Source organism: Macaca mulatta, chromosome 4 (genome assembly GCF_049350105.2).
Source record: "Macaca mulatta isolate MMU2019108-1 chromosome 4, T2T-MMU8v2.0, whole genome shotgun sequence".
NCBI classification, from domain to species: domain Eukaryota; kingdom Metazoa; phylum Chordata; class Mammalia; order Primates; family Cercopithecidae; genus Macaca; species Macaca mulatta.
In genome coordinates, this window is record NC_133409.1 from 21,454,777 (window position 1) to 21,480,485 (window position 25,709).

The 25,709-nt window shown below is 37.2% G+C and overlaps 1 protein-coding gene across 2 annotated transcripts in view; it reads left to right on the plus strand.

Annotated features, from left to right (window-relative positions):
- Window positions 1-25,709, plus strand: part of DSE (dermatan sulfate epimerase) — a 67,639-nt gene that overhangs the window by 37,567 nt on the left and 4,363 nt on the right. For both annotated transcript variants that reach the window (XM_001111756.5, XM_015137544.3), the window contains exons 3-5: window positions 18,718-18,971; window positions 22,719-22,958; window positions 25,131-25,338. In XM_001111756.5, coding sequence (XP_001111756.1) covers window positions 18,718-18,971; window positions 22,719-22,958; window positions 25,131-25,338 — 702 coding nt within the window. The remainder of the gene's footprint in view (window positions 1-18,717; window positions 18,972-22,718; window positions 22,959-25,130; window positions 25,339-25,709) is intronic.

Below are 25,709 nucleotides of genomic sequence, written 5' to 3' on the forward strand. Positions count from 1 at the left end.
TTCTGCTTGTTCTGTGGCTTCTGCACTGCTGCTCCTATGCTCGTTATTTACCCATAGTCATTTTTCTCTTCCCTCCCCTTGCTCCGTTCTTCACTCTTGCTACTCTATGAATGCATTTTGCTGTTGGTGATTCTGTCATTTTTGAATGTAAGTGAGCTCTTCAGGAAAAAGTACCTTTGATAATCAAAAAAGATCAGTCTATTGTCACCCATCCAGAGCTTAGAGATTTTTTACTTTTTTTTCTAGAATTTTGTGATTTTTATTGTTTTAAAGCTTTTAACTGATAGGTATTTATGTGTGGTCTTCCCAATGGTCCAGTGGACCATGTGGCACTGGTATTTTCAACTCTGCCTTGAGTTTAGGCAGTAATGAGTTTACAGACCAGCCCTGAGCTGGCCTTTCTGCCTACAAGTATGCCAGACTCATTTATACCTTGTCTTCCACCTTTCTCTCCAACCCCATCCAGACAGTATGATCCACCTTAACTTCTTCCACCATTACATGTTCTCTAGCCCCTCATCCATCTCAATTCCTATAGTTACTTTTTATTTAATTCATTGGTTTGCAGTCATAACTGGGTTGCCTGGTTTTCTGACCAGGAGTGTACATCTTCTAGATTCAGCTCCAAAGAAACTTCTTTCTAGAAACCTTCCAGACTCCATGTTCTATACCTGCCCTCCAGTGTGATTCATATGTTCCAAGGAACCCATGCAAAACTGTTATAGGTTGTTTTGCCTGCACTGCAATTCTTGGTTTGTTAGTCTTCCTTACTGGCACGTGAGCTTAGTGAGGGTAGCCCCAGCATTTTTGGTGGTTCTAGGAGCCACATATAGTATACCTGCCACAAAGACACTAATTAATTATCTTGAATGAATGGATGGATGAATGAATGAATGATCTGTCTTATTTTTATTGAGAGTCTAAGCTTACTGAGAGCAGAAATCCTGGATCTGTATACAACTTTGAAATTGATTTGGTGCCCTGTGTACTGTGGCTGATCATATTTATCTGATCTCACTTTCACTCTGAAGACCCGCCTGTCATCAGTCGTTTGTCTGTCAGCCTGTAATCACAGAGACACTTTACCTTTGACCTACTTGCAGGCCAGTAGGAAGAATGTCAGGATTTGACATCTTGGTGCATAGCTCAGCAGAGAATCTCAGATTACCTGGTCTTTGAAGTATTCCTCCTGCACCTGGCCTTCTCTCCTCCCTGATCCCTTGAATTTTGATGTTCATCTTCTTACACACATGTAATGTCCATGTGTGCTCCTTCTCAGGTAACTACAACAGAGTTTTGTTTTTATTCACTTTAAAGCTACGTGCTTCAGTCTTTGAAATGAATGGTGGTGCTGTTAAGCAAGGGGAGGCGATAGTTTGTAGAGCAAGGACTGTGGAGCCGGTCTGCCAGTGTTCCAGTCACATTTAAGACCTGTGTGACCTTGAGAATGTTACTTAGCTTCTCTGTGGTTCAGTTTCCTCATCTGTAACTTGGGGATATATATGATACATACTTCATACTATAGAGGATTGGTTAATGAAACAGTACATAGCATAATGTGTTAACTATTATTGTTATCTTTATTACTTCGCTTATATTTTGTGTTCTTATAAATTGATGCCAAAGGCAATTTTCACTTATCGATAAATGTATGCACATATTCACTTTATATAAGTTTATTGTATACTTACTCTGCTCTTGGTATTTTATTAGGCATTGGAGATACAAGGATTTTAAGACATGTTATGTATCTGTTTTGCCTAGAGTTGTTGGTCTATGGAAGATATAAATACTAGTACTGTTAGCATATTAATACTAGTAGTGGGATAAATGCTATGACTAGGAAAGTACAGTGTGTAGTGGGAAGATATAGTAGTACTTTGCCCAACATTGGAGCATCAGGGAAGGCTTTCCTGCTGAGGCCTGAAGGACGGATAGGAACCAGCCACGTCAAGGGGAAAAAGGAGCTGTGCTTGACTGTTCAAGCACAAGTAGCTGCGCAAAGGCCTGGAGATAAAAGAAAGCAGCGTGCTTTTGAGGAACTGAAAATTCAGTGTAGGGAGGAAACTAGCAAGTGTTGAGGCTTCGGGTAGAGAGCCAGATGCTGCCGGGCCTTGTCTACCATTTAAAGGAAATTGGACCTTTTTTTAACAAGTACTGTGAAACCACTGAAAGGTGTAACAGGGCAGTGATGTGATCAGATTTATGTATGTATGTTAATCTTTTCATTGAAAAATAAAAGTAGAATATTATATGACTAAAATGTGTAGCTTAATAAAGTATTTTAAAGCAAACACCCTGGTAAGTACAACACAGTTCAAGAAATAAAATTTTGGCAGTCACTCCCCGAAGCCCCTTCACGGGCCCCATCCCAGTCCCAGTTCCCTCCCTTCCCACAAAGACTACCCTGATGCCATGATACCTACAGTAGTTGTGTCCTTGTGTTCCCTTATAGTTCATCCAAGTGTGCATCTCTCGGCATCATCATTTAATCTTGCTCATTTTTTAAAAGTCTTTTAAGGTTTTTTAAAAAGTCTGCAGGCCGGCGCGGTGACTTACGCCTGTAATCCCAGCACTTTGGGAGGCAGAGGCAGGCTGATCACAAGGTCAGGAGATCGAGACCATCCTGGCTAATACGGTGAAACCCTGTCTCTACTAAAAGTACAAAAAAATTAGCCAGGCGTGGTGGCATGCACCTGTAGTCCCAGCTACTGGGGAGGCTGAGGCAGGAGAATGGCGTGAACCCAGAAAGCAGAGCTTGCAGTGAGCCGAGATCGCTCTACTGTACTCCAGCCTGGGCGACAGAGCAAGACTCCATCTCAAAAAAAAAAAAAAAGGAAGAAGAATCTCGTTGTGGGAGTAGATTGCTGATGTGAAACCAGGAAGTCAAGTAGGCCTTTTGTGTTTATCTAAATGAAAGCCTAGAATTGGAAATAATTGCTAGGTTCCAGTGATAAATAATTAGCATTCATAAGACTTGACAATTGTATTTGAGGGCCAAAGGAGACAAAGAATTTTCTTTATGGGATGTTGGGATCTCTCAGTGGGCTTCTAACACTTGGAGCTATTGAGGAATGCTAATGAAGGTTTGGATTTGGAGATGCAGAATTGAAGTGCCTTTGGGCCCAAGAGGAGATGTCCAATTTATCTCTCTCAAGCTTTATTTTTAGCTGCTTCCTGTTTGCCAGTGGTACATTGTAACTTAAGACTGTGTATGTGTGTGTGTGTGTGTGTGTTGTGTGTGTGTCTCAGTCTTAAGGAAAAAAAATGTATCCAATATGAAATATGCTTTCAGGTACAATATATATCCTTTCTGTTGATGATAGAAAAATGTAGAAAGAAAATCCAAAGAAGATCATATTTAGTTCAAGTTGTCCTACTACAATAAATAAATGAAGAATAGCTGGAAGAATGAGAAGTTGAGGTGCTGATACAGCACTAAAGCCACGTGGGTGTCCTCAAATCACTTTCTGGAGCTGAATCCAAAGAAACATTGTGCAGGCTGCACTCTGGGAGAAGGGCATCAGCTTGAGTGAGTCGTGCTGCTGCTTCTCAAGCTGAAAAAGAAAAAAGGTTCCTGATGAAGTGTAGATAGCTATTAGGGCTTGTAACAACTTAGTGAGCAATTTTTAGTTCATATCTGTGATTCATTTACAGTGAATTTACTATTACAAGAAAAAAATTGGAAATGAGATAAGAATAAATCAAATATGTATGTACTGCTAATATTTATATTAACTTCAGCATCTTCCCATTCTAAATCCTAATTTCTAGAAACCACATGAAGTTTACTGTTTTACTTTCTTCCAAGAGTCTGTTGATGTGAGAAATATTTTAAAGTATTACTGAATCCAGTTTGAGTCTTTTGCCCTCTGCTTTTCTACTATAACCTGTCACTTGGTCACAAGAGAAGTTGGGACAATATGATTACATTCAGCATCTGGGGTTAACTTTTATTTTCAGTATGGCAGTAACTCTAGATATAAAACTGGGGAATGTGTTTAATGTCTGGGGCATATCGAAGACAGCTCACAAGTTTGGCTCATAATTTAAATTTATATATTCTGTTTTTTGGCAACGTAGGAGATAACTATACCCCAGAACAATTTTTACGATTCACAAAGAAAAGTTCTAAATTGACTTTTGTCCACTCTACTGCCCAATTACTTTTTAAAGACATATTCTTTGAAACTGTATTCCCAGGACAAAAAAATAAATATTATGGGTTCAGAGTGTTGTCACAGGCATTATTTCATTATTTCTCTTGAATGTAAATGGCTTCAAAGCCAAACAAAATTGTTTTGGAAGGCAAGGGATGTTTTTCTTTTTTTTTTTTTTTTTTCCCACACCATGACAAATTATGTTTTCCTTCCTGAATTGAGTGAGCCGGTTTAGTGTCTCCATGCCTGCTCCCTTCATAGAGCACTATTTGCCCTCTACTTTGAACATTCCGAACTTCTCTGGTCTCCTGGGTTCCTTCCTGATGATCTCACGGTGAGAATTTTGTCTTAGTCCTGGCTCCCTACGCTCTGCTGGGAAGTGCCTGGGCAGCCTGGATTTCAACACAGTTCCTCCCACTGAAGCAGCCCTCCATGCCAGCAGTATGCCTCTGATGGGTGGCTTATTTTGGATCACATTTACCCTCTAAGACAGTGGCTTTGAAACTTTTTCACTGTGACCTACAGTAAGAAACAACCCAATACAGACATAACTTTTTTAGTTTATTTGTTTCTAGTTTTCAATTTTATTTTTCTTTCTAATTTTATTATTTATTTTTATTTCATCTTTTAGATTTAGTGGGTACATGTGCAGTTACATAGTATGTATGCTGCGTGATGCTGCGATTTGGGGCTCAGTTGATCCTGACACTCAGGTAGTAAGCATAGTACTCAATTGGAAGTTTCTTAACCCTTGTTCCCCTCCCTCCCTCCCCCATGTAGTAGTCCCCACTCTCTTTTGTTCCTATATGTCCATGTGTACCCAATGTTTAGCTCCCACTTACTAGTGAGAACATGCGGTATTGTGGTATTTGGTTTTCTGTTTCTGCATTACTTTGCTTAGGATAATGGCCTCTAGCTCCATGTTGCTGCAAAGGATGTGATTTCATTCTTTTCTATGCCTGCCTAGTATTTCATAATGTATATGTACCACATGTTCTTTTCTTTTTTTTTTTGAGACGGAGTCTCACTCTGTCGCCCAAGCTGGAGTGCAGTGGCGCGATATACACTCACTGCAAGCTCCACCTCCCGGATTTCCGCCATTCTCCTGCCTCAGCCTCCCGAGTAGCTGGGACTACAGGCGCCCGCCACCGCGGCCGGCTAATTTTTGTATTTTTAGTAGAGACGGGGTTTCACCGTGTTAACCGGGGTGGTCTCGATCTCCTGACCTCGTGATCCGCCCGTCTCAGCCTCCCAAAGTGCTGGGATTACAGGCGTGAGCCACCGCTCCCGGCCTCACATTTTCTTTATCACCGTTGATGGGCACCTAGGTTGATTCTGTGTTTCTGCTGTTGTAAATAGTAGTGCAGTGGACACACAGGCTGATGCACACATAACTTCAACTTTACATATATAAGTATATAAATAAATGTTTCATGAAATAGCCCTTGCATTTAAATTATGCCTTGTCCTCTATTTTCTATTTCATTCCATTAAAAATACACTGATTACAACCCATTTTATTCATTTCACAGTATATTTGTAGTTTGAAAGCCCTGCTTAATATTGTGATAAATACAAATTTTTTTCCAGAGAATCCCTTCTCAATATCCTTTCTTGGATATCTCCACTGAGGAGACCATTCCACTCTTTGAGATGGCCTCTTTATTCTATAATTCTAGTGTTTAGAATGCTTATTCTCAAAACATATTGGGAAGCATCTTTATTTCATTAAGAAACAGTACAGGCCTGTGATTAATGATTACATGTTGGGTTTCCAGGGCTGAATGGAATAAACAGTGCAGAGCATTATTTCCTACTGCACCCAGAGTAAAATCAGCCACAGTTCATTCACTGTTTTAAAAAGGCCTCTGGATTTTATGAAGCTCCGCATAATTTCAGCAAAACCTTTAAAAAGCAAATTATCAAAGAAAAATTTTGATAAAACATTAAAAGCAGGAGCAGTGGGTAAATATATTACCCTTACTCTAAGAGATGGCAAAATATCATTTCACGTATGCTAGTCCTCCAGGCCTACCTCACTTTGGATTTGACATTTTCCCACCATGAGGGCAGCAAAAATTGGCAATTTGACTACAGTTTTTGCCATTGTGAAAAAGTGTCCCTCATATTTTGAAACTTCATTCCTCAAGTAATTCTTTGCCCTTTTGCGTGTCATGTTCTCAGAATGTGAGGCAAGTGCTCTTTCAAGTAAACAGGAGTAGCTGAGCGTTCGAGCGGCAGCAGGAAGATGATGGGGAGGGTATGAGATGGCAGCAATGGCCAATCAGGTTTTTTAGTGTCGGTGTATTTGTTGCCAGGGCTGCTGTAACAAAATACCATAGACTAGTAGCTTAAACCAACAGAAATTTATTCTCTCTCAGTTCTGGAGGCTGGAAGTCTGAAATCAAGATATCAATAGGCTTCATTCCTTCTGGAGGCTCTCTGAAGGAGAGACTTTCCCAAGCTGCTCTCCTAGCTTCTGGTGGTTGTAGGCAATCTTTGGTGTTCTTGGCTTGTAGTTGCATCATCTCTCCCTCTCACTCTGACACAGATAAGTTATTTGCATTATAATATAGATCTGTCATATTTTATAAATATGCCATAATTTTAATGAGAGGAATATCAAGTGTTTGCATATATATGTATATATGTGTGTATATGTGTGTGTGTGTGTATATGTATATGTGTATATATGTGTATATATGTGTGTGTGTGTGTGTGTGTATATATATATATTTTTTAGACAGAGTTTAGGCACGATCTCAGCTCACCACAACCTCTACCTCCTGGGTTCAAGCGATTTTCCGGCTTCAGCCTCCCAAGTAGCTGGGATTACAGGCATGTGCCACCACACCCAGCTAATGTTGTATTTTTAGTAGAGATGGGGTTTCTACATGTTGGTCAGGCTGGTCTTGAGCTCCTGACCTCAGGTGATCTGCCCACCTTGGCCTCCCAAAGTGCTGGGATTATAGGCGTGAGCCACTGCGCCCGGCCTGTTTGCATATTTTAACAAGGCAAAAGTTATTGACAACTGAACTATATTGTATACTGTAATGACCTTTCAATGTGTGTACAACTCTGTTTTCTCTTGGATTCATAATAGCTTTTTGTTTTATTTATCTCTAATGACTAGCCAGACTCTCAGCCAGTTGTGTAAGTTTTCTATCTATTCAAACAAGACATTCTTAATAAGACATTTTTAAAAAATAATTCATCTTTTTGAAGAAGTAATGCTACAGCTTTTTGACTTGCTAGGATGCAGATTCCTTGCGGCCAGGTCCGTTCTACAGCCATCTTTGTTCTTTTTTCTCTTGTATTGGATTCCTTGTGCCATGTCTTCTTTTTGATATACATCCTAATTTAGGTGGAGATATTTTCCACTGGCTTCCAGAGAAAGCATTTATGAGAGGTAAATTTTGAGACCTTGGATGTCTGTGTGTGTTTTTTCTTCCCTCATGTTTAAAGGGTAGCTTGGCTAGATATGAAATTATAGTCTGGAAATTGTCTCTCCGAGTTTTCGAGTCATCGTTTTATTGTATACTGGTGTCTAGTGTTGCTGTTGAGATGTCTGACCCCAACTCTTCCTGATTCTTTGAATGAAACCTGATATTCCACTCTGAAGCATTTAGGATCTTTTTATGTTACCAGTGTTTTGAAATTACGAGATGATGTATCTTGTTTTGAGATGAGTCTGTGTTCATCCACGTACTGTGTACTTCATGGATTCTTTCAATATGGAAACCCATGCCCTTTAGTTCTGATGACTTTCCTTGATATATTTGGATCTCTTTTTCTTTCCTTTTTTTCTTTTTTCTTTTTTTTCCCCTCTTTTTCACATGTTTAACCTCTTGGGCCAGTCTTCTTTTTTTTCCCCTCTCCTGTTTTCTATTTCATTTTCTTACTTTTTTTTTGCATTTTCAAGGTTTCTTCAACTTTCGCCCCAGCCCTTTTATTGTACTTACCTTTCTGCTATTTTGTTTTCCATTTCAAGAACTTCTTTTGTCTTGAAATTTCTTTCTACCTGCATGATTTAATTTCTCCCAAGCTGTATTAATCACTTTGTTCGTTTGGGTCTCTTTTGTCCTATTATGGGATTTCCTCAAGTCTCTGGTAGTCCTTGACTGCCTAAAAATGCATACAAAGGTTGTAACAAATTACCATGTACTCCGTGGCTTAAAACAGCACAGATTGATCTTACAGTGTTGTAAAAGTATAACACAAGGCTAAAATCAAGCTGTTAGCAGGGCTACATTTTATTCTGGAAGCTCTAGGGCAGAATACTTTTCTTTGCCTTTTTCTAGCTTTTGGAGTTAACATATATTCCTTTGCTTGTGGCTCCCTGCCTTCACCTTCAAAGCTAGCAACCTTGCATCTCTTTGATTCTTCCTCCATGGTCACATCTCTCTCCGACCACGGCCAAGAAAGGTTCTTTGCTTTTAAGGACCCATATGACTACATTGGGACCACCTGGGTAATCTAGAATAATCTCCCACCCCAAGGTTTTTAATCATATCTACAAAAGTCCCTTTGCCCCAATGGAAGGTAATGTATGCATAGATTCTTGGGGGACTGATATTTTGCCTGTCACATGTTCTAAACAGCTAATTGGCCTCTGTGTGTGTGTGTGTGTGTGTGTGTGTGTGTGTGTGTGTGTGTGAGGAGCTTTTTGACTGCACTGTAAGGTTGATAGTTTGATTAAATCTTTTTCATTGGGAAGTACTTAGTGTTCAGAATCTTTAGATTTTTATTCTTCATTATAGACTTCTTGCCCTTCAGAGTCATGTTATATTTAAAATAGATGGCATATTTTTGATGTGTCTTATAAAATTTATATTAAACTTTTATAAGGTAAATAAATGTGTCAACTACATACAGTTATTATAACTGCTCAGTTCTTGCCCAAGCCAACATTTATATATTATGTTTTCTTCTCTGACAGGGCTGGCCACTGTCCATCATCCTGGCTGTTCTTGCATGTTTATTTTTTTTTCTTAAAATCATACTGACTACTGTCAGTTGTTAACTGGCAATTGTCTGTATGGCTTCTCACATGATCACTGGATGCTTGCATAGACATTGACGGAGTGATAACATCAATAAGTTGTCCAACTGAACTTTTTGAAACATATTTTACACATATAGTTGTAAAACACGTTAGATATTTAAAATATGAAGCTCCTTTTTAAAATGGGTAAATATCATTAAAGCATGCTTTTTGTGAACAATATAGGCAGACCTGACCTGGTTATTCCCTCCTATTGCCTTTCCAGGTTTTAAAATTTCTCCATTATAATAGATTCTTTCAGAATTTGTCATTAGAATTTGATATGTAAGTGTATTTTTAACTGTAGTCCTTTGAGCTCTGCCATTCTACCAAAATAGAGGTCTTGTTCCTAAATTTGAATAATTTTTACTTATATGTTTCTTCCTCTCACCTCTTGTAGGTTGAATATTAGGGCAAAGCATACTTATTCAGTTAAAAGGGGTTACAATTATAAATGTTGTTTGATTCCATTTAAATATATTATGTTTGGGTGGCATGCTTGGATATTTGGGTAATAATACTTCATGTCATTGAAGTAAACATTGAGATAATGACATGGAAATGCCTTTTCCCATTTAACAGCACTACTCTACATTTTATTTTCATTAACTTGGTATATTCCGACACTTCAATTCTTTTTATTTACAAATCATCTAGAATACTTTTCATTTGAGTAAAATATGTTTCTTTTAGTTTCTGCTCTGGCATAATTGACTCCTCAGTATTCTGGTTGAGTGGGGCCAAGTTGACTTAAATTTTATATTTTAGAATTTAATATTTGGAATATCGAACTCATAGCATTAAAATGAAATTAAGTGGTAATATGCTGCTATATTAAATCCAGTGATTTAATTAATATAGAAATACAGACTGTGAGAGGAAATGGTTTTTTACATTTCAGGGCGCATAAGTTATTTTCCCTGAAAATGTCTTAACATACAATGAGTTCCCATTCTGTCATACTGTTCACCCTTCTAGCAATTGTTTCCAGAAACGGAAAGTAGTTTTGTTCCCAAAGTAGATATTGGAAAAGGAAAGCTCATTGTCCATTTCTGTGTACTCTAGCCCTGGCCAGTGTCAAAGGTAAACAATACCAGACACTAAAGTGGCAAGGATAAGTTTTAATCAGTAGTAACTATTTAAACTGAAGCATAAACTGAACTGCATAAACTGAACTGAACTTCAATTTGTACAGAGGTGAACAGGTATTTTAAAGGGAGGAGGGCAAGCAGGGGCTTAGTAGAGCCAGGAAAGAGAAAAATTACAAAGGGTAGTCAATGTACATGTGATTAGGCTAACTAATCACATGTCTGCTAAGTGGCAGTTATCGAAGGTAGAATTCTATCCTCCCACAGAGACTGGGAGATAGAGACCCTATCCTCAAATGTTGACTGGAACAAACAAATTTTTTGGAAGCCCTGAGTTTCTTAGGCAGACACTTTCAACAGGGAGAGGGTCATCTCAGGGATATAACCTTGAGCTATTAGAAACATGTTAGTGTTTACTCTTCATAGAATGAGGTTGAGGCCTAGCCAAGAAGAAGGCACAGAGGAGCCTGGCTAGGGTTTGATCAAGAAGATAGTGTTTGTTACTACCTTAAGGGGCCCAAGGTTCTGAATTGCAAACCAGAACCACCATCCCCTGGACCAACTCTACCTTAGAGTAGTACATTAGGTGCACAGGCTCATGAGGGAGGGAAAGAGTTGCTCAGGAATTCTAGATGATTGGTGTCTCATGTTCCTTGGGTGGGCCCTGAGCAAACACATGAGCACAGCATTGTAATATCTTTTCTTCTACTGTGTGCCCCTTTTCTCAGATCTCATGCCTTGTTCTGTCTTGGTGTCATGAAAATGGCAACGCTTAGAACCCTGTGTTGTGTTTCAGCATATAGACCCTTCTGCCTAACTGTTGGTAGAGCCACTGACTCTGGCATGTTCTGACTCAGTTCTTATTGCAAACTTGGTGACTTTCTTTGAAAGCACCGTTCTTCCCCCTCACTAAGAAGTAAAACCCATTCTAGATTCAGATAATTCTGGTTTCCATTCTCAGCTTCACCATTTTAACTATGTGGCCTTGAACAAGTAATCTCCTATCCAAATTGCCTTTTCACAATCTATAAAATGGGGATGGAATACCTAATGTTGACTTGAGAAGATGAAATGACATAATGTATGTAGAGGCTTGGGCACATAATATGTGCTTAATTAATATGAAGTACACCCTCCTCTCCTTTCCCTCCCTGTGCATTTTGTTTCACAATGCCAGGGCTAACCTTTAGCCACCTGATCAAACACTTAGAATATGGATGCCAAGCCAGGCCAGAGATTAGCTGAACATTCCCCTTGGATTGCTGACTACCCACTCAGAGCCTCCTAGATCAAGTCTCTATCTTCTAGGCTTACTCTGATCCTCTTGGCAAATGTCTGCCAAGGCCCAATGTGCTTTACAGATGAGGCTACAGAGGTGAGAAATCCACTTCCCTTTAGCTACATTTTATAGGAATTCCATACCAAATTTAACATGTTACTAACATTTAACATTCATGGTTAGTTTTTGCATTTAAAATGGAGGGAAAAAAAAGATGAATCACTGCTGCATTAGTCATGTTTTTAAAAGGAGTGGTAATACATGACTGTCTTAACTTACTGGAGGTTGTTTCCAAACACACAAAGGCGTTTGGTTGAATATTAAATGGTTTTCTATCAAGTTACTGTGTTCAGGAGACTTTTAGAATGAATAGACTAATTTACATTTTTAAAATAGAGTTGACCTAATTCTGGCCTATTTTGATGGTGTGGCCAAGTGCACGTGGACAGAGGTGTGGCATATGTACAGCAGACACAGCTGCAGCAAAGCTGGCAAATGGGAAGCTGATGGTGCACTACCCTGGTAATTTTAGAGTTTGCAATTTCTAAGGAGTTCACCGTTGTGTTCTGAATGTAAATTTATAATTTTTGTAAAGCTTGTTTCATTTTAACTTAAATTTGTAGTTCCATAACTATCTACTGTATAAAATCAGATTTTAAACGTGAATCTTCTACTTTATGGATTTACTTAAATATTTTATAGGTTGGTAAAACTATAGTTATTCTGAAAATGAGAAAAAGAACATGGATCATTTTAATGGAGTTCTCCTCCTTTGTTGGAAAGGTCTGACAAATCATAAAGTCTCATTTAAATACACTTTCAAAAAATATGTAGATTTGCCTATACTGTGGATCAAATCGTGACCTTTGGAACATAGCTACATATGGAACAGCCCACTATAAAATTGTTAGATTCTGAAAAGTACTAGGAAATAGGATTAATTATAAGGGGAATTATGAGTTCTGCTATTGTTCCTAGTTATTTGTTTCTTGTATACTGTTGATTAATTTAAATAAGTATGAGTGATCTCTTGGCACATCTTTGGTTTCAAAGACCTAATTTCTTTTTATTCCAAGTGTTTATTTTAGCAATATTTGTGTAAATGAAATAGACAGTTGCTGTGGACTGAATGGGACCCTCCTCAAAATTCATATTGAAGCCCTAACCCCTTGTGTGGAAGTATTTAGAGAATAAGGCCTAAAGGAGAGAATTAGATTTAGATGAAGGTCCTAAATGCAGGGCTCTCATGACAGGATAAGTGCCCTGATAAGAGGAGGTGCCGGAGAGCTTGTACTCCTGTGCAGTCTCTCTCACACTTGCCCTATCCCCACACCATACACCTAGGAAAGGCTAGGTGAGTACACAGAAATATGGTGGCCTTCTAAAAGCCAGGAACAGAGCTCTCACCAAAATCTGACCATGCTGGCACCCTGATATCAGATATCCAGCTTCCAGAACTTGTAAAAAATAAATTTCTGTTGTTTAAGCTACCCAGCCTATGGCATTTTGTTATGGTAGCCTGGGCTAAGACAACAGTATACAAATTTAAATAATATTCTGTGAACCTTGTAATATTAAATTTTAATCTTTTCACAGGTAATTATTTTCTATAGACTGTCTATATCAAAACTATATGAAAATTTTAAAAATGGAAGCATTTAATCACTTGTAGTTCAAATCTATACCAATAAAAATAGATACCAACATTGTTTTTAGAGTTCCTTTTAATGGTTATTTAATCAAATAAAGAGTCACATTTTTAGTGATACAGACTTCTTAGATTGCCTACTATTATATTCCTTACATAATCGTTTAAAAAGCATTTATGATAATAGAAGCAGACTATCCATTTAAAATTGGTACAAAAATTTGGATTAATGAGACTGCTCAACTTTGGAAAAACAGTTATGGCTCATTCTTCCTTTCAGAGTCACAGCTTCATTCATAGACACAGCACATCATGACCAACTCTATGCCTTTCCACACCAACGTTCCACCCTTACCCTCAGAAAATCAATAGCTCTCTCCTGTATTCAGATTAATTTATTTCACATAAATTCACCTTTGCAAATATTCAAAGCATCATTTTTTAAACTTTTTGGACTTGGAAGTACTTTGTACTCTTAAAAATTAACAAGGCCTTCAAACAGCTTTGTTTATTCGGGCTGTGTCTATCAAAGTTTACCATATTAGAAATTAAAACTGAGAAGTTTGAAACATTTGTTTGTTCAGCTCATTTCATATTAAAATAACCATTTTTAGGAAAAAATAACTATATATAGACACACACACACACACACACACATATATGTATGTATATATATATATATATATATATTTTTTTTTTGGTACAGAGTCTCACTGTGTCACCCAGGCTGGAGTGCAGTGGTGCAATCATAGCTCACTGCAGCTTTGAACTTGTGGGCTCCAGCAATCCTCCTGCCTCAGCCTCCTAAGCTGGGACTTCAGGTGCATGCCACCATGCCCAGCTAGTTTTTAAAAAGTTATTTTGTGTAGAGACAGTTTTGCTATGTGGAACTCCTGGGCTCAAGCAATCCTCCTACCTTGGCTTCCTAAAGCACTAGGATTACAGGCATAAGCCACTGTACCCAGCCAAACTATGTTTTTTAAAACAAAAAATAGAAGGAAGGTGTTGTCTTACGTTTTTGCAAATCTTATGTGTCTGCTTCTGCATTTGGCTTGTTGCTATGTGTTTTTTTGGTTGAAGTATATGAAGAAAATCCAGCTTCACAGGAATATGTGATTGACGAGGGAGGAGTATTTTAATAATCTTTTCAAATAATTGTGAATATTCTTCTTTGACACTACACTAAAACTTGACTGGTAGTGGTTCCATAAAAATTAATTGCAGTATAGAATCTGAAGCCATGTGAATGAACTCTTCATACTCTTTTACATTAAAATCCATTGGCGTATTTTACACTTAGGAGTGGCTGTCTTACCCGTGCATGGTTTTATAACATCATGCCTTTGTTATTTTGCATGTTTGTTCACTGAGTTATTTCAGTCTACCGAATGTTAACACATTTACTTATACAATATAAAAATCATTTTTGTTGATGTTCTCACTGATTTCATCAGAAAAATCTTTAAGTATTGGTAAGCTCTTAAGCTCTTGGTAATGGATACAAATTTTCCAAAATTCTTATTTCCGGTTGAAAGCTCCAAGTTTGTCACTGGCAACAAAGGCTTTCAGCTTTCCTTGAACTGGCAGGCCTTCCTTGTTTATTTTCAAAAAAATTTCTATTCTAACACCCAAATCAAAATAATTATAATTTGTCAGTTGATCATTCTGTCACGTAAAAATGACAAAATAATTATAATTTGTCAGTTGATCATTCTGTCACGTTTCATGACAAAACCCAGCTAGCTCAGCTCTCAACTCAGTGCATGACTTCTTTTATTTGTGACAGTCTTGTAATTTGGTACTCCATTTAATCACATAGGATATTAGAAAGATTTATACTCAAAGAGTTGAGATTTTATAAAAATTTATCATTTTTACTACTTCATCAAAGACATTTTTAAATAAAATTGGCTTTAAAAATTAAACAACAACAACAACAAAAACATGAGTGCATGGCAGTGCAAAATCATACAAGGACTACTAGGGCAGTTTAGTGCCCCTGCTTGGATTCCTGCTAAGGTTACAGCAGTTTTACTTAATACTGCTTTTGTACCGTCAGTGCAAATATCAACATATAACATCTTTATGTTATTATGAAAATAATTCTTATTTGTGATTTCTCCAAAATATAGTAGTCTCGGAAGCCCCTCCCTGGGCCTTACTTTGAGAACAGCTGCTCTAAGGGGTGAAAGTGTAGTTTACAAAAGAGGAATAGCGTAAATATTTCCTTAATTAACCTCCCTTAACTAACTTGCCAGTGAACCTAGCTTCCATTCCTTATGTAACACGGTAGCTGAATGTCAGGACTTGTAGGTTGCCCTTTACATTTATTTCTGTTCCCCCTAGTACAGTTACCTGCTGAGCAAGTGTCAGCTGTATTTGTTCTCAAACCAGGTAACACAGTTTCCCTAATACCTGTAATGAGACAGTTTTAATAATATAAATAGATAAAGTGTGAGTTCAAAAAGAAAAAGCTAATATTTCTAGAACCAACTTAAAAGCTTTGGAATAACTTACTGTAAAAAATTGCTGTCGTGATATAGTGTGAATGAGATTTGTAGAAGATTAGGGAAAAACTCATAAAAATCTAGAAGGCTTCTGCGTTCCCTCACAGGTATCTTTAATTTCTTCCTATATTATAAAGAAACCAAAGCTGGAAATTGTGATGATGTGTCATGTGTGTTCTTTGCAGGAAAGAACAATGAAACTCCATCTGTAGACCCATATTCAGAGAATAGGTTTTGGCTCACCTTCAAAAGATTGGTGAATGTGTGGACACATGGATATATTTTAAGTTGAAATACAATTCATAAATTAATGTCTGTCTGGTTTTTTAAAAAAATAATTTCCCACTTAACCACCTTTTACAGTGAACTGATTTATTACTGGTCAGGATCACATTGGATAAGATAGTTTCTCAGCTGCCATCTATGAACTAAGAGCAAATTTCCGTTGGTTTTTGTGACTGTAAAATATAGTCTCTTCCATTATTTCACTTTGTATCTAAGGCTGGGTAAGACCATGTTGGTAAAAGATTTAGATAACTTTTTAGAAATACAACTATTACAGGTCAGCTTTTCTAATGATAGAGGGACAGACCTGAAGGTGCCATAAACTTTTTTCTTTTGGGATGCCAATGTTTCATTGAATTTGAAACTGTTTGAAATCAACAAACTGCATGTTGGGGCTTAGACATTTTCACAGAAATTAGCATGACATTTCCTGAAGGATGAGAATTATATCAAATGTTCTGCTTATCTATAAAAATAAACTTATTGGTTAATCACACATGTGAGGGTTTGATGGCTGGTAGCGATTCATTGACATCAGCTTTATCATGAGTCGGTGTATATACTGCCATTTATAGATGCATCATGACATGGTACAGTGACACAAGTTGGGAAACAAATGACCTGACTTCCCTGCCTGGCCCACCAGTCACCATGAGTCAGTGAAGATGATATTGCCAACTCCCTGGCAATGTGTGTGCAGTATGAATTGTTTTTTCCTAGAAGTAGGGAATTCATTCACACACTCATCGTCTGTTTACAAATAGTACACACACCGGCAAGCTGACTGGCTAGAGCAAGGCAGCTTTGTCTGTTACTAGATTACTAAGAAACTGCTCAATCTTTTTAGTACCAAACACTGAATGGTAACCAAACGCTGAAATTATTACTAAATATAAAGGGATCTCTCCAAATTCCTGATTTCATAATGATCACATAATCACTGTCAGCAGTGTGGCTGACAGTGAGTTATAGGTTTGTTCCTCCACTTTTTCCTTCTTTCTGAAAATATTTATGGAGCATCTGCCATGTGCCACACTGTTCTAGGATTGGGGATCCAATTGCGAATACAATAGTGAAGAAAAAAGTCCTGCCCTTGTAGAACTTAAGTTCTAGGAGGGGATACATATACATAGACATATTCATACATATATTTGCTAAAGGGAAAAAAAGGGGGAATTAAATATTATTTTGGGAGGATGATGAAATTCTGATAGGGTGACCAGGGAAGCTCTCACCTAGGCCATTTCTTTAGCATAAACTTCTAAAGGAGAAACATAATCTGGAAGAGGTAGTCTCTCAGAACATTTTAAAGTATTTTTAAGCTGAGGTCTGTAAGGTTTGTTTGAGAGAACTAATACATCTTAATTTTTACTAACTTTAACTGAAATCCAACATTTCTTCCAGTCATGAGTAGAGATAACTAATTGTGATGGTATTGGGAGAATCTGGAACAAAGTTACAGACAGGTTATCACAGATATTTTCATACTACATTACAGTTGTTATAGATATTTCAAAATTTATGTTTATTACCACTTATAAATTATGGTAGTTATTATCCCTGCTATTAAATGTTAGTATTTCATGTCTTAATAAAATAGCTAGCTGTACTACTATTTTTTAAATATGTGTATTGATAATTATATTTCAAAATAATAGATTTCCATGTATCCTTAATTATGTCTTATGAATTTTAAAACATTTTGAGAAACAGGTCAAGGCTTCGCTAGATTGCCACAAGAGGTTCGTGGCATAAAAAATGTTAAGCTTTAGCTTCATCCCTAATTAAGTGCTGCTTCTGCCTCCCACAGGTACAGCACACTTTTGATTTGTTTCCCTCACTTGGAGATTACTCAAATACATCCTGAACAGATGGGAAGGGTTTTCTGGATAATTCCTTAGAATTCTGATTGTGAAAGATCCTTTTTTTTGCTTCCTGCTTAATGCAAGCCACACACTAATTTGCAGAATAATATAACTAGTCAAACAGAAATTTGGCTTCCTGGAAAATGACAATGTAATTCTTAACAGAAGATCAACTTTTAGATTTCTTACAAAGATATTTGAAAGACCTTTAAGGCAGTGCAGTTCAGTTTATGGGAAAGAGGGATATAAAAATTCTGAGTTAGAATCAGCTCCCACTCACGTTAGTCACGCTTCGCACCATGGTGATGACCAAGTGGGTCTGTGCAGATTGAGAGGTCATGGATTATGGACCACGATACCTTCGCATTGACCAGCTATGGCAAATAAGAGGAAATACATATGTTCAACTGTCTTAGCAAGGTGGCCATAAGCATAGAACTGAGAGTGTCTTATTTAAGCAAAAAGGAGGAATGGGGTGAGCACTGGTTAAATTCGTACTCCAGAGAATTTTGCCCTGCCAACACATGTTCTATGCTTTAGATCTCTTTGAATATATTCTACTACTTCTTGTCATGAATAAAAAATCAAAAGTAAAAGTTCTCAACATCTTGATGTTGCCAGAATCCTGAGAGAGAAAACTGTTAACTGTATAATTTTCACATTTTAGACAAGCTATGCTATATGTTTCATTATAATGTGGAGGGAAGTCAGTTGTGTGTCATTAAGCCCTTGGATTGTATCTTCAGTTGTGCCCTTTAGTTCTGAGAAATAGACACTTTAGAAGTGTAATGAAAGCTGTGAGTCTGATGAACTCATTTCCATGATTTATTTTCCTTTACAGGTTGGTGAAAGATGCTCCTTGGGATGAGGTCCCGCTCGCTCACTCCCTGGTTGGTTTTGCCACTGCTTATGACTTCTTGTACAACTACCTGAGCAAGACACAACAGGAGAAGTTTCTTGAAGTGATTGCCAATGCCTCAGGGTATATGTATGAAACTTCATACAGGAGAGGATGGGGATTTCAATACCTGCACAATCATCAGCCCACCAACTGCATGGCTTTGCTCACAGGAAGCCTAGTCCTGATGAATCAAGGTGTGTGTGGACACAGCCGAGGTGATGCCTGAGCTGACAGAAGTCGTAGTTGCCATGTTGTGAGCAAAGCATTTTTATAACCATTCTTAGTACGTGTTCATACTTGGATCCTAACTAAACCCATGAGATGAAGTAGTCCCTACAGTGTCTCTTAGTTAATTGAGGGACATCTCCTCCTTATTTTCCGCTAGTATATTAGCCGGCATGTTATCTAATTATGGCTTATGATTATCCCAGAACAAATCTTCACAACTCAGGGTCAGTGATGAATATTCATTTTTCCAGAGAATTTTGACAGTGAAGACAGCCCTCCTGGAATAAACGAAATTTTAAAAAGCTAAACAGATGGTTTGTTATTTGAAATGAAGATTTCCAGCACACAGATGGGAATCATAACACCACTACTATTTTTCCCTCTTAATATTTAAAACAACCAATCTGGATTATTTACATCCAAATTGGAAGCAACTTTTGTGGATTGTGTAGCTACTTTGCCTTAACATATTGCATAATTGCCAATAATACATTTTCTTTGTTCTTTTAACTCTAAATTACAACTTCTGTAGAAATCTATAAATGATTAAGATTGTGTTTAAGAAAAGCAGCTCTAAGATCACAGGGAATTATCAGAATATTAAATATATAATTGGGGCTTGGAAATCTAACAGAATTTAACTCGATTATATTCCCCATAAGAATTATTAAGCATTTTGTTGATTATCCAACATCAGATTTTACCCAAATCTAGCTTTCTCCCTTGTCATATCAACCAACCTTCACTTTTAATTGGGTCTTAGAGGAAAAGAAACTAACATTTATTGAGCATATGACACGTGCTAGTCTTTTTCCATATTTTATTCAATCTTCACATCAACCATATAAGGCAGCTGGGATTTGGACCCACTTCTGGCCATCCATAAAGTTCAATCTCTTTCAACTGTATTTTGTTATCTCTCTCAGAAGGGAAATTTCATTTATAATAACTTAAGCAAAATTTAATTATGAAAGTGAATTTTCATGCTAGCTCCCCTTTTCCCCTACTCTCACAAAAACATAAAGAAAATTAAAACATCAGGTCAGGCGCGGTGGCTCACGCCCATAATCCCAACACTTTGGAAGGCCAAGGCAGGCAGATCACTTGAGGACAGGAGTTCGAGACCAGCCTGGCCAACATGGGGAAATCCCGTCTCAACTGAAAAATGGGCGTGGTGGCGCATGCCTATAATCCCAGCTACTCAGGAGGCTGAGGCAGGAGAATCACTTGAACCCGGGAGGCAGAGGTTGCAGTGAGCCAAGATCCCACCACTGCACTCCAGCCTCGGCAACAAAGTGAGACTCAGTCTTAAATAAATAAATAAATAAATAACCAAACAAATAGAAAGGAAAAGAAAAGTAAAACGTCAAAATGCAAACAATGTGTTAATCCACTAACAAACCATTTATAAACCCCCAGGCCTCTGAAACAACACCATCATGAAATGGTGAAAGGATCTCTTGGGTGAGCCAAATTTCTGCCTCAGGGCTTAAATTTAATCTACTATAGTTTTATTTCCTTAAATAAATTTTTATTTATTTAACAAGAGGAGTAGTTTCTTTCTTCAGTCTTTCTAAATAACATTATTCCAAATAATAAGCAGTGACCCAAAATAATACTGGTTTAGATTGAATCAAAATATGTCATTTTGCCCTGGCAGGAGTTTTCCTATGCATTTATTTTCTGACTAAAGTTATGGTGGCCCTGGCAGACACTCTTCCAGAGCCCCCACATAAGTACACACATTTATGACAAGACTGGACAGAAGGAGGTAGAAATCAGTTGGAAAGAAGACAGATGTGAAATGTTTAAATGATTACACCGTAGTTACAATAACCACAGAGAGTAAAATAAAAGATACCATGAAAAGCCTTATGGTTAAATATAAAATGAGTATATTAACTTGGAATTCAAGAGAGCAGTGTTCTTTCGGTAATTTTCTTCCTGTAACTTTGAAGTTAGATAGGAGAACTTAAGGGGAAGTTAAAGAACGTTCCAGGCAAGGTATACGGGTGGCAGAAAAAAAATACAGGGCATAGCTTCAGTTAACAACAATATCAGTACCTTGTATTGACAGAGATTTGCAATTTACAAAATATTTTGGTAGACATGGCCTCATATCTTCTGAAGAGGGTTGTTGTAAGGAACAAATAAGGAAAATTAGGTAATGTTGGTATCCTGGGGACAGTGGCCTGATTTTAGGCATCAGTCACATTGGTATCTGGTGGGAGATGGAAGACACAGAGGAAAAGAATGAACATAATTAGAATTTTAAACTGGAATGGTAGAGAATGGAAATCGAAAACTATCCAGAATATTGACATGTCAGCTATAGGTGGCAGAAGAGGCCAGGGTATGATGAACAGTCACCTCTGCGTACCCAAGCCTGAGAGCTGAGTTGCCCACGTTAGTCAGGAGCCAAGTCTTAGCCTGTGACCTATATTTAGGCCCAGAGCTGGTTGGACCAAATTGCAGTAAAGCAGTGTGGCTACATCCACACCAGGAAGCATTGGGCTTAATTTTATTCTCAAGGGTGGCGTGTTTTTAAGCGAACCCTTAAATCTAAAGACCTAGGTTGAGATTAAAGTTGTATTCATTTTTAGTCATGTGCCAGAGGTCTTGAACAAGTGAGCCTTTCTGTTTTGGGGCAATAATACATAATTGGGTTGTTAAAAGGATTAACTAAGATTCTGCTCAGTGCTATATAAATTATAAATGTTACAGAAATGTGAGGAGTTGTTATTGTCAACTAAGTGCAACAATTCTAGAAAGCGAGCATTTCTGAGTTAAAAGGTTTTATAAATTTTTATAGACTTGATTTTCAGTGGGGAGATTAAAATGTGACAGATGGAAGAATTGCTTGGACAAAATCATGTAGCTCATTTTCTGGTGGTTTCAGGATTCCTAGTTGATTTTTTCATTATTAATTTGCCTTTCCATTGGTTTCTCAGCCCCACTTTGCTGCCTTTTCAGATCCTGTGGGATCTAAAGCACATAAGAGAGGTTGCTGTCTAATGACAATATGAATTGAAGACTGTCTTTAGCATTTATAGTATGTGCAACCTATTACAAATTCTATAAAATAATGATGCAAGTTTTGTGAAGAGATAAACTTTTAAAAATATTTTCAAGTATTGTTTTTTAGGAACACTGATTAAAATCTTAATATACAAATCCTCTCTTGCCAACATAAAGTTATATGCATTTGTGATCTTACATGTGATAGAGTTTATTAAAGATCAGAAAGTGACTGATACTCATTTAAGGGTTTATCTTCATTTATAGAGTCAAGAACTTCTTTTTTTTTTTTTTTTTTTGAGACGGAGTCTCGCTCTGTCGCCCAGGCTGGAGTGCAGTGGCGCAATCTCCACTCACTGCAAGCTCCGCCTCCTGGGTTCACACCATTCTCCTGCCTCAGCCTTCCAAGTAGCTGGGACTACAGGCACCTGCCAACACGCCCAGATAATTTTTTGTAATTTTAGTGGAGACAGTGTTTCACCATATTAGCCAGGAAGAACTTCTTAACTTATACCAGGGACCATCACAAACCTAGATTACAGGATGTTATTTATACACTGACAAGTTGGAGTTTTACGAAATGCAATTTGTAATATAAACGAGTTAGATAACTCAGAGGGTTTTATTTGGCCATATTTTTGTTTATGCTTTGTCACAGCCTTTAGTCATTGCTTCCATGTGTTTTCATCCTTCAGGATATCTTCAAGAAGCCTACTTATGGACCAAACAAGTTCTGACCATCATGGAGAAATCTCTGATCTTGCTCAGGGAGGTGACGGATGGCTCCCTCTATGAAGGAGTTGCATATGGCAGCTACACCACTAGATCACTCTTCCAATACATGTTTCTCGTCCAGAGGCACTTCAACATCAACCACTTTGGCCATCCGTGGCTTAAACAACACTTCGCATTTATGTATAGAACCATCCTGCCAGGTACAGTGAGGAGTCAGAAGTGTGAAAACATTAAACTATTGTAATTTTTTCTGATTATGAAAATGAGCTAGACTAAGCAGAGAAATTAGGTCCTTAGAGTTTGTCATATTGAAATTAAATAGTTTTTTTTAATCAAAGAAAAATTGAATTCAAGAGTTGCCTATAGCCAGAACATTTTGGAGGCTAATGTATTTATGATTTAGGTATTACAAAGCTTGGAGGGTTATGGATTAAATACAATTTCTAGGCCCCTCAATACTTTTTTTTATATATAGATCCAAACTTGAGTACATATACAGACTCATCTTCATCATTGAAAGCAAAATATAAACATTTGTGATTACCTGTCAGTTTTCCTTTATATGTGATCCCTGATCAATCCTATTTTTAATTTTTGGTTTTCAGTTTTTTCTTTCAAACTACACAGACACGATTCAAAATGAAGGATTACACCTACACATTTAAGTTGGAGCTTTAGTATTTTAATATTTTATTGAAGTAAATAGTATAGAAAAGTAAAAAAAAATTGCTGTAAAACTTGTAATTTCTTATTGCTGTGACATTTAGCCTTCTAAGAAAACTAGCTCTAAAAAAAAAAAGATATACATGATTTAATAATGTATTCATTTCTAGAGAACTTTGTAACCTTTTTTTATTTCTAAAACAGGACCAAGATGTTAGAACAAGTTATAAAGGAAAATTTTATCAGGATACGTATCCCCTACTTCCTCCTCCTTCCCCAAGGAAATGCAATTTTTAAATGGTGATTCTAGACCTACAACAAAGAATTCAGTATTTAAATCTTTTGGCTCTGGTAGTATACATACAGATTAATAGAATCTCCATTATTGGACTAGTGCAAAAAATACTGCAGAGCATAAGAACCATTTTAAGATTTAGTTTAGACTTACGTTCAAAAAAAATTTGCTTTGTTGCTTTTTCTTAGACATATAGGAGAGGACTGTTTTGCAATTCATCTTAGTAAACAAAGGCTACCTAAAGCAAGGGGCCTTTCAGAGGTTTCAGTGCTTTGTAAGCTGCTTTTTTAAGCTGAGATCTAAAGGCTAACAACATCAGAAATTGTATTTGCTGTGAGCTGTGTCTGTGGCTACTTCCTAAAGTGGAAAAGACAGTATGAACATGTCTAAAAGCAGCATTTATATGTTTGTGTTAATTAAACAAACTTTTATTGAACATCTGTATGCCAGGCACTGTACTAGGCAGAGGATTCAAAGAGGAATAAAACACATCTCCTGCTTTCAAGGAATTCACAGACTAGTAGAAGATTCAGAAAATATCATTTTAAAATAGGGTATACTTACAAGATCACTTACTAAATTATTAGGAACAAAAACATTAGCTGTAAATTATAAATATAATCATGGTAACATTTTAGAAGAGGTTCTATGTTAAAGCAATCTGTTTTCAACTACATTTCTCCTTTTTTTTTTTTTTTCTACAGTTGATACTCTAGTAGCATTTTTTTTTTTTTGTCTGGCTGAGTTTTCTCCCATGCTGCTTCTTTTTTCATGAACACATGGAGCGTATCCAGTCTTACCTGCTTTTATTTTTCTTCCCTATTCCAAAAATGATATATGGCTTTAAGATCCTTGCATTTTCTCTCCTTTAACTTCCAGCAGTACATACTGGCAGAGCTACTCTGGGAATTAAATTTTCTTCCTGTAGAAACTCAGTCTCTCCCCTGAACTTTATATGTAGTATAACTTAGACTTTATTGAAGCCAAATTAAAGCATGTTATTTTATTATCTTGGCCTAGAATGCACGTTGAGTTGTGGGAGAGCTAGTGTTCATTCCAGGTTCAGGAACCCAAACTGCGCAAGAGGATATCCCATGTATATATGCAAATATAATCATGTATAGCATGAACACTGGAAAATGAGAAAGGCAGACAATAGGTGTAGCACTTCTGTTACCAATGACAGGTACCACATAACAAATACAAGCTTACACACAACATATCATGAAGACCTTTTGAGGGATTCTAATTAACTGGTCTGGAATAAAATCAGAGGATTGTGATTTTTCTTTTATTTTATCCCCTCAATTACGCAATTCTAATTTGCAACTAGATTTGAAAAATCATTGTTTAGACCTATATAGGAGTATGAAGTTTTTAATGTATCTTAATTCTTTCCAACTTGTTTCCCTAGGGTTTCAAAGGACTGTGGCTATTGCGGACTCAAATTACAACTGGTTTTATGGTCCAGAAAGCCAGTTAGTGTTCCTTGATAAATTTGTCATGCGTAATGGCAGTGGTAACTGGCTAGCTGACCAAATCAGAAGGAACCGTGCGGTGGAAGGTCCAGGAACACCGTCCAAAGGGCAGCGCTGGTGCACTCTGCACACGGAATTTCTCTGGTATGACACACTGGGCTAGCTTTAAAGAGAAATGGTACCCAAGGGTACTATTCGTGCTATGCACTTGTTTTTTTGCATTTAAAAAGAAAAACTAAAGCACTTTTTAAATATTTTCTCCATGCCACCTGAGTATATGAAGTTTCAATTCAACTCATACCACAGTTTTTGAAACTCTTAGAAACTTTTATTTTTTAAAAAAAAATTTCAACTTTTATTTTAGATGCAGTGGTACGTGTGCACTATACTCCGGGAGTGAGCATAGTACCTAATAGGTAGTGTTAGAAACATTTCTTTATGTTTAACATCTAATTACTGTTTTCAGTTTTTGGTTCTCATATTAGAAATGTCCTACACTTGCATTATTTCATAAA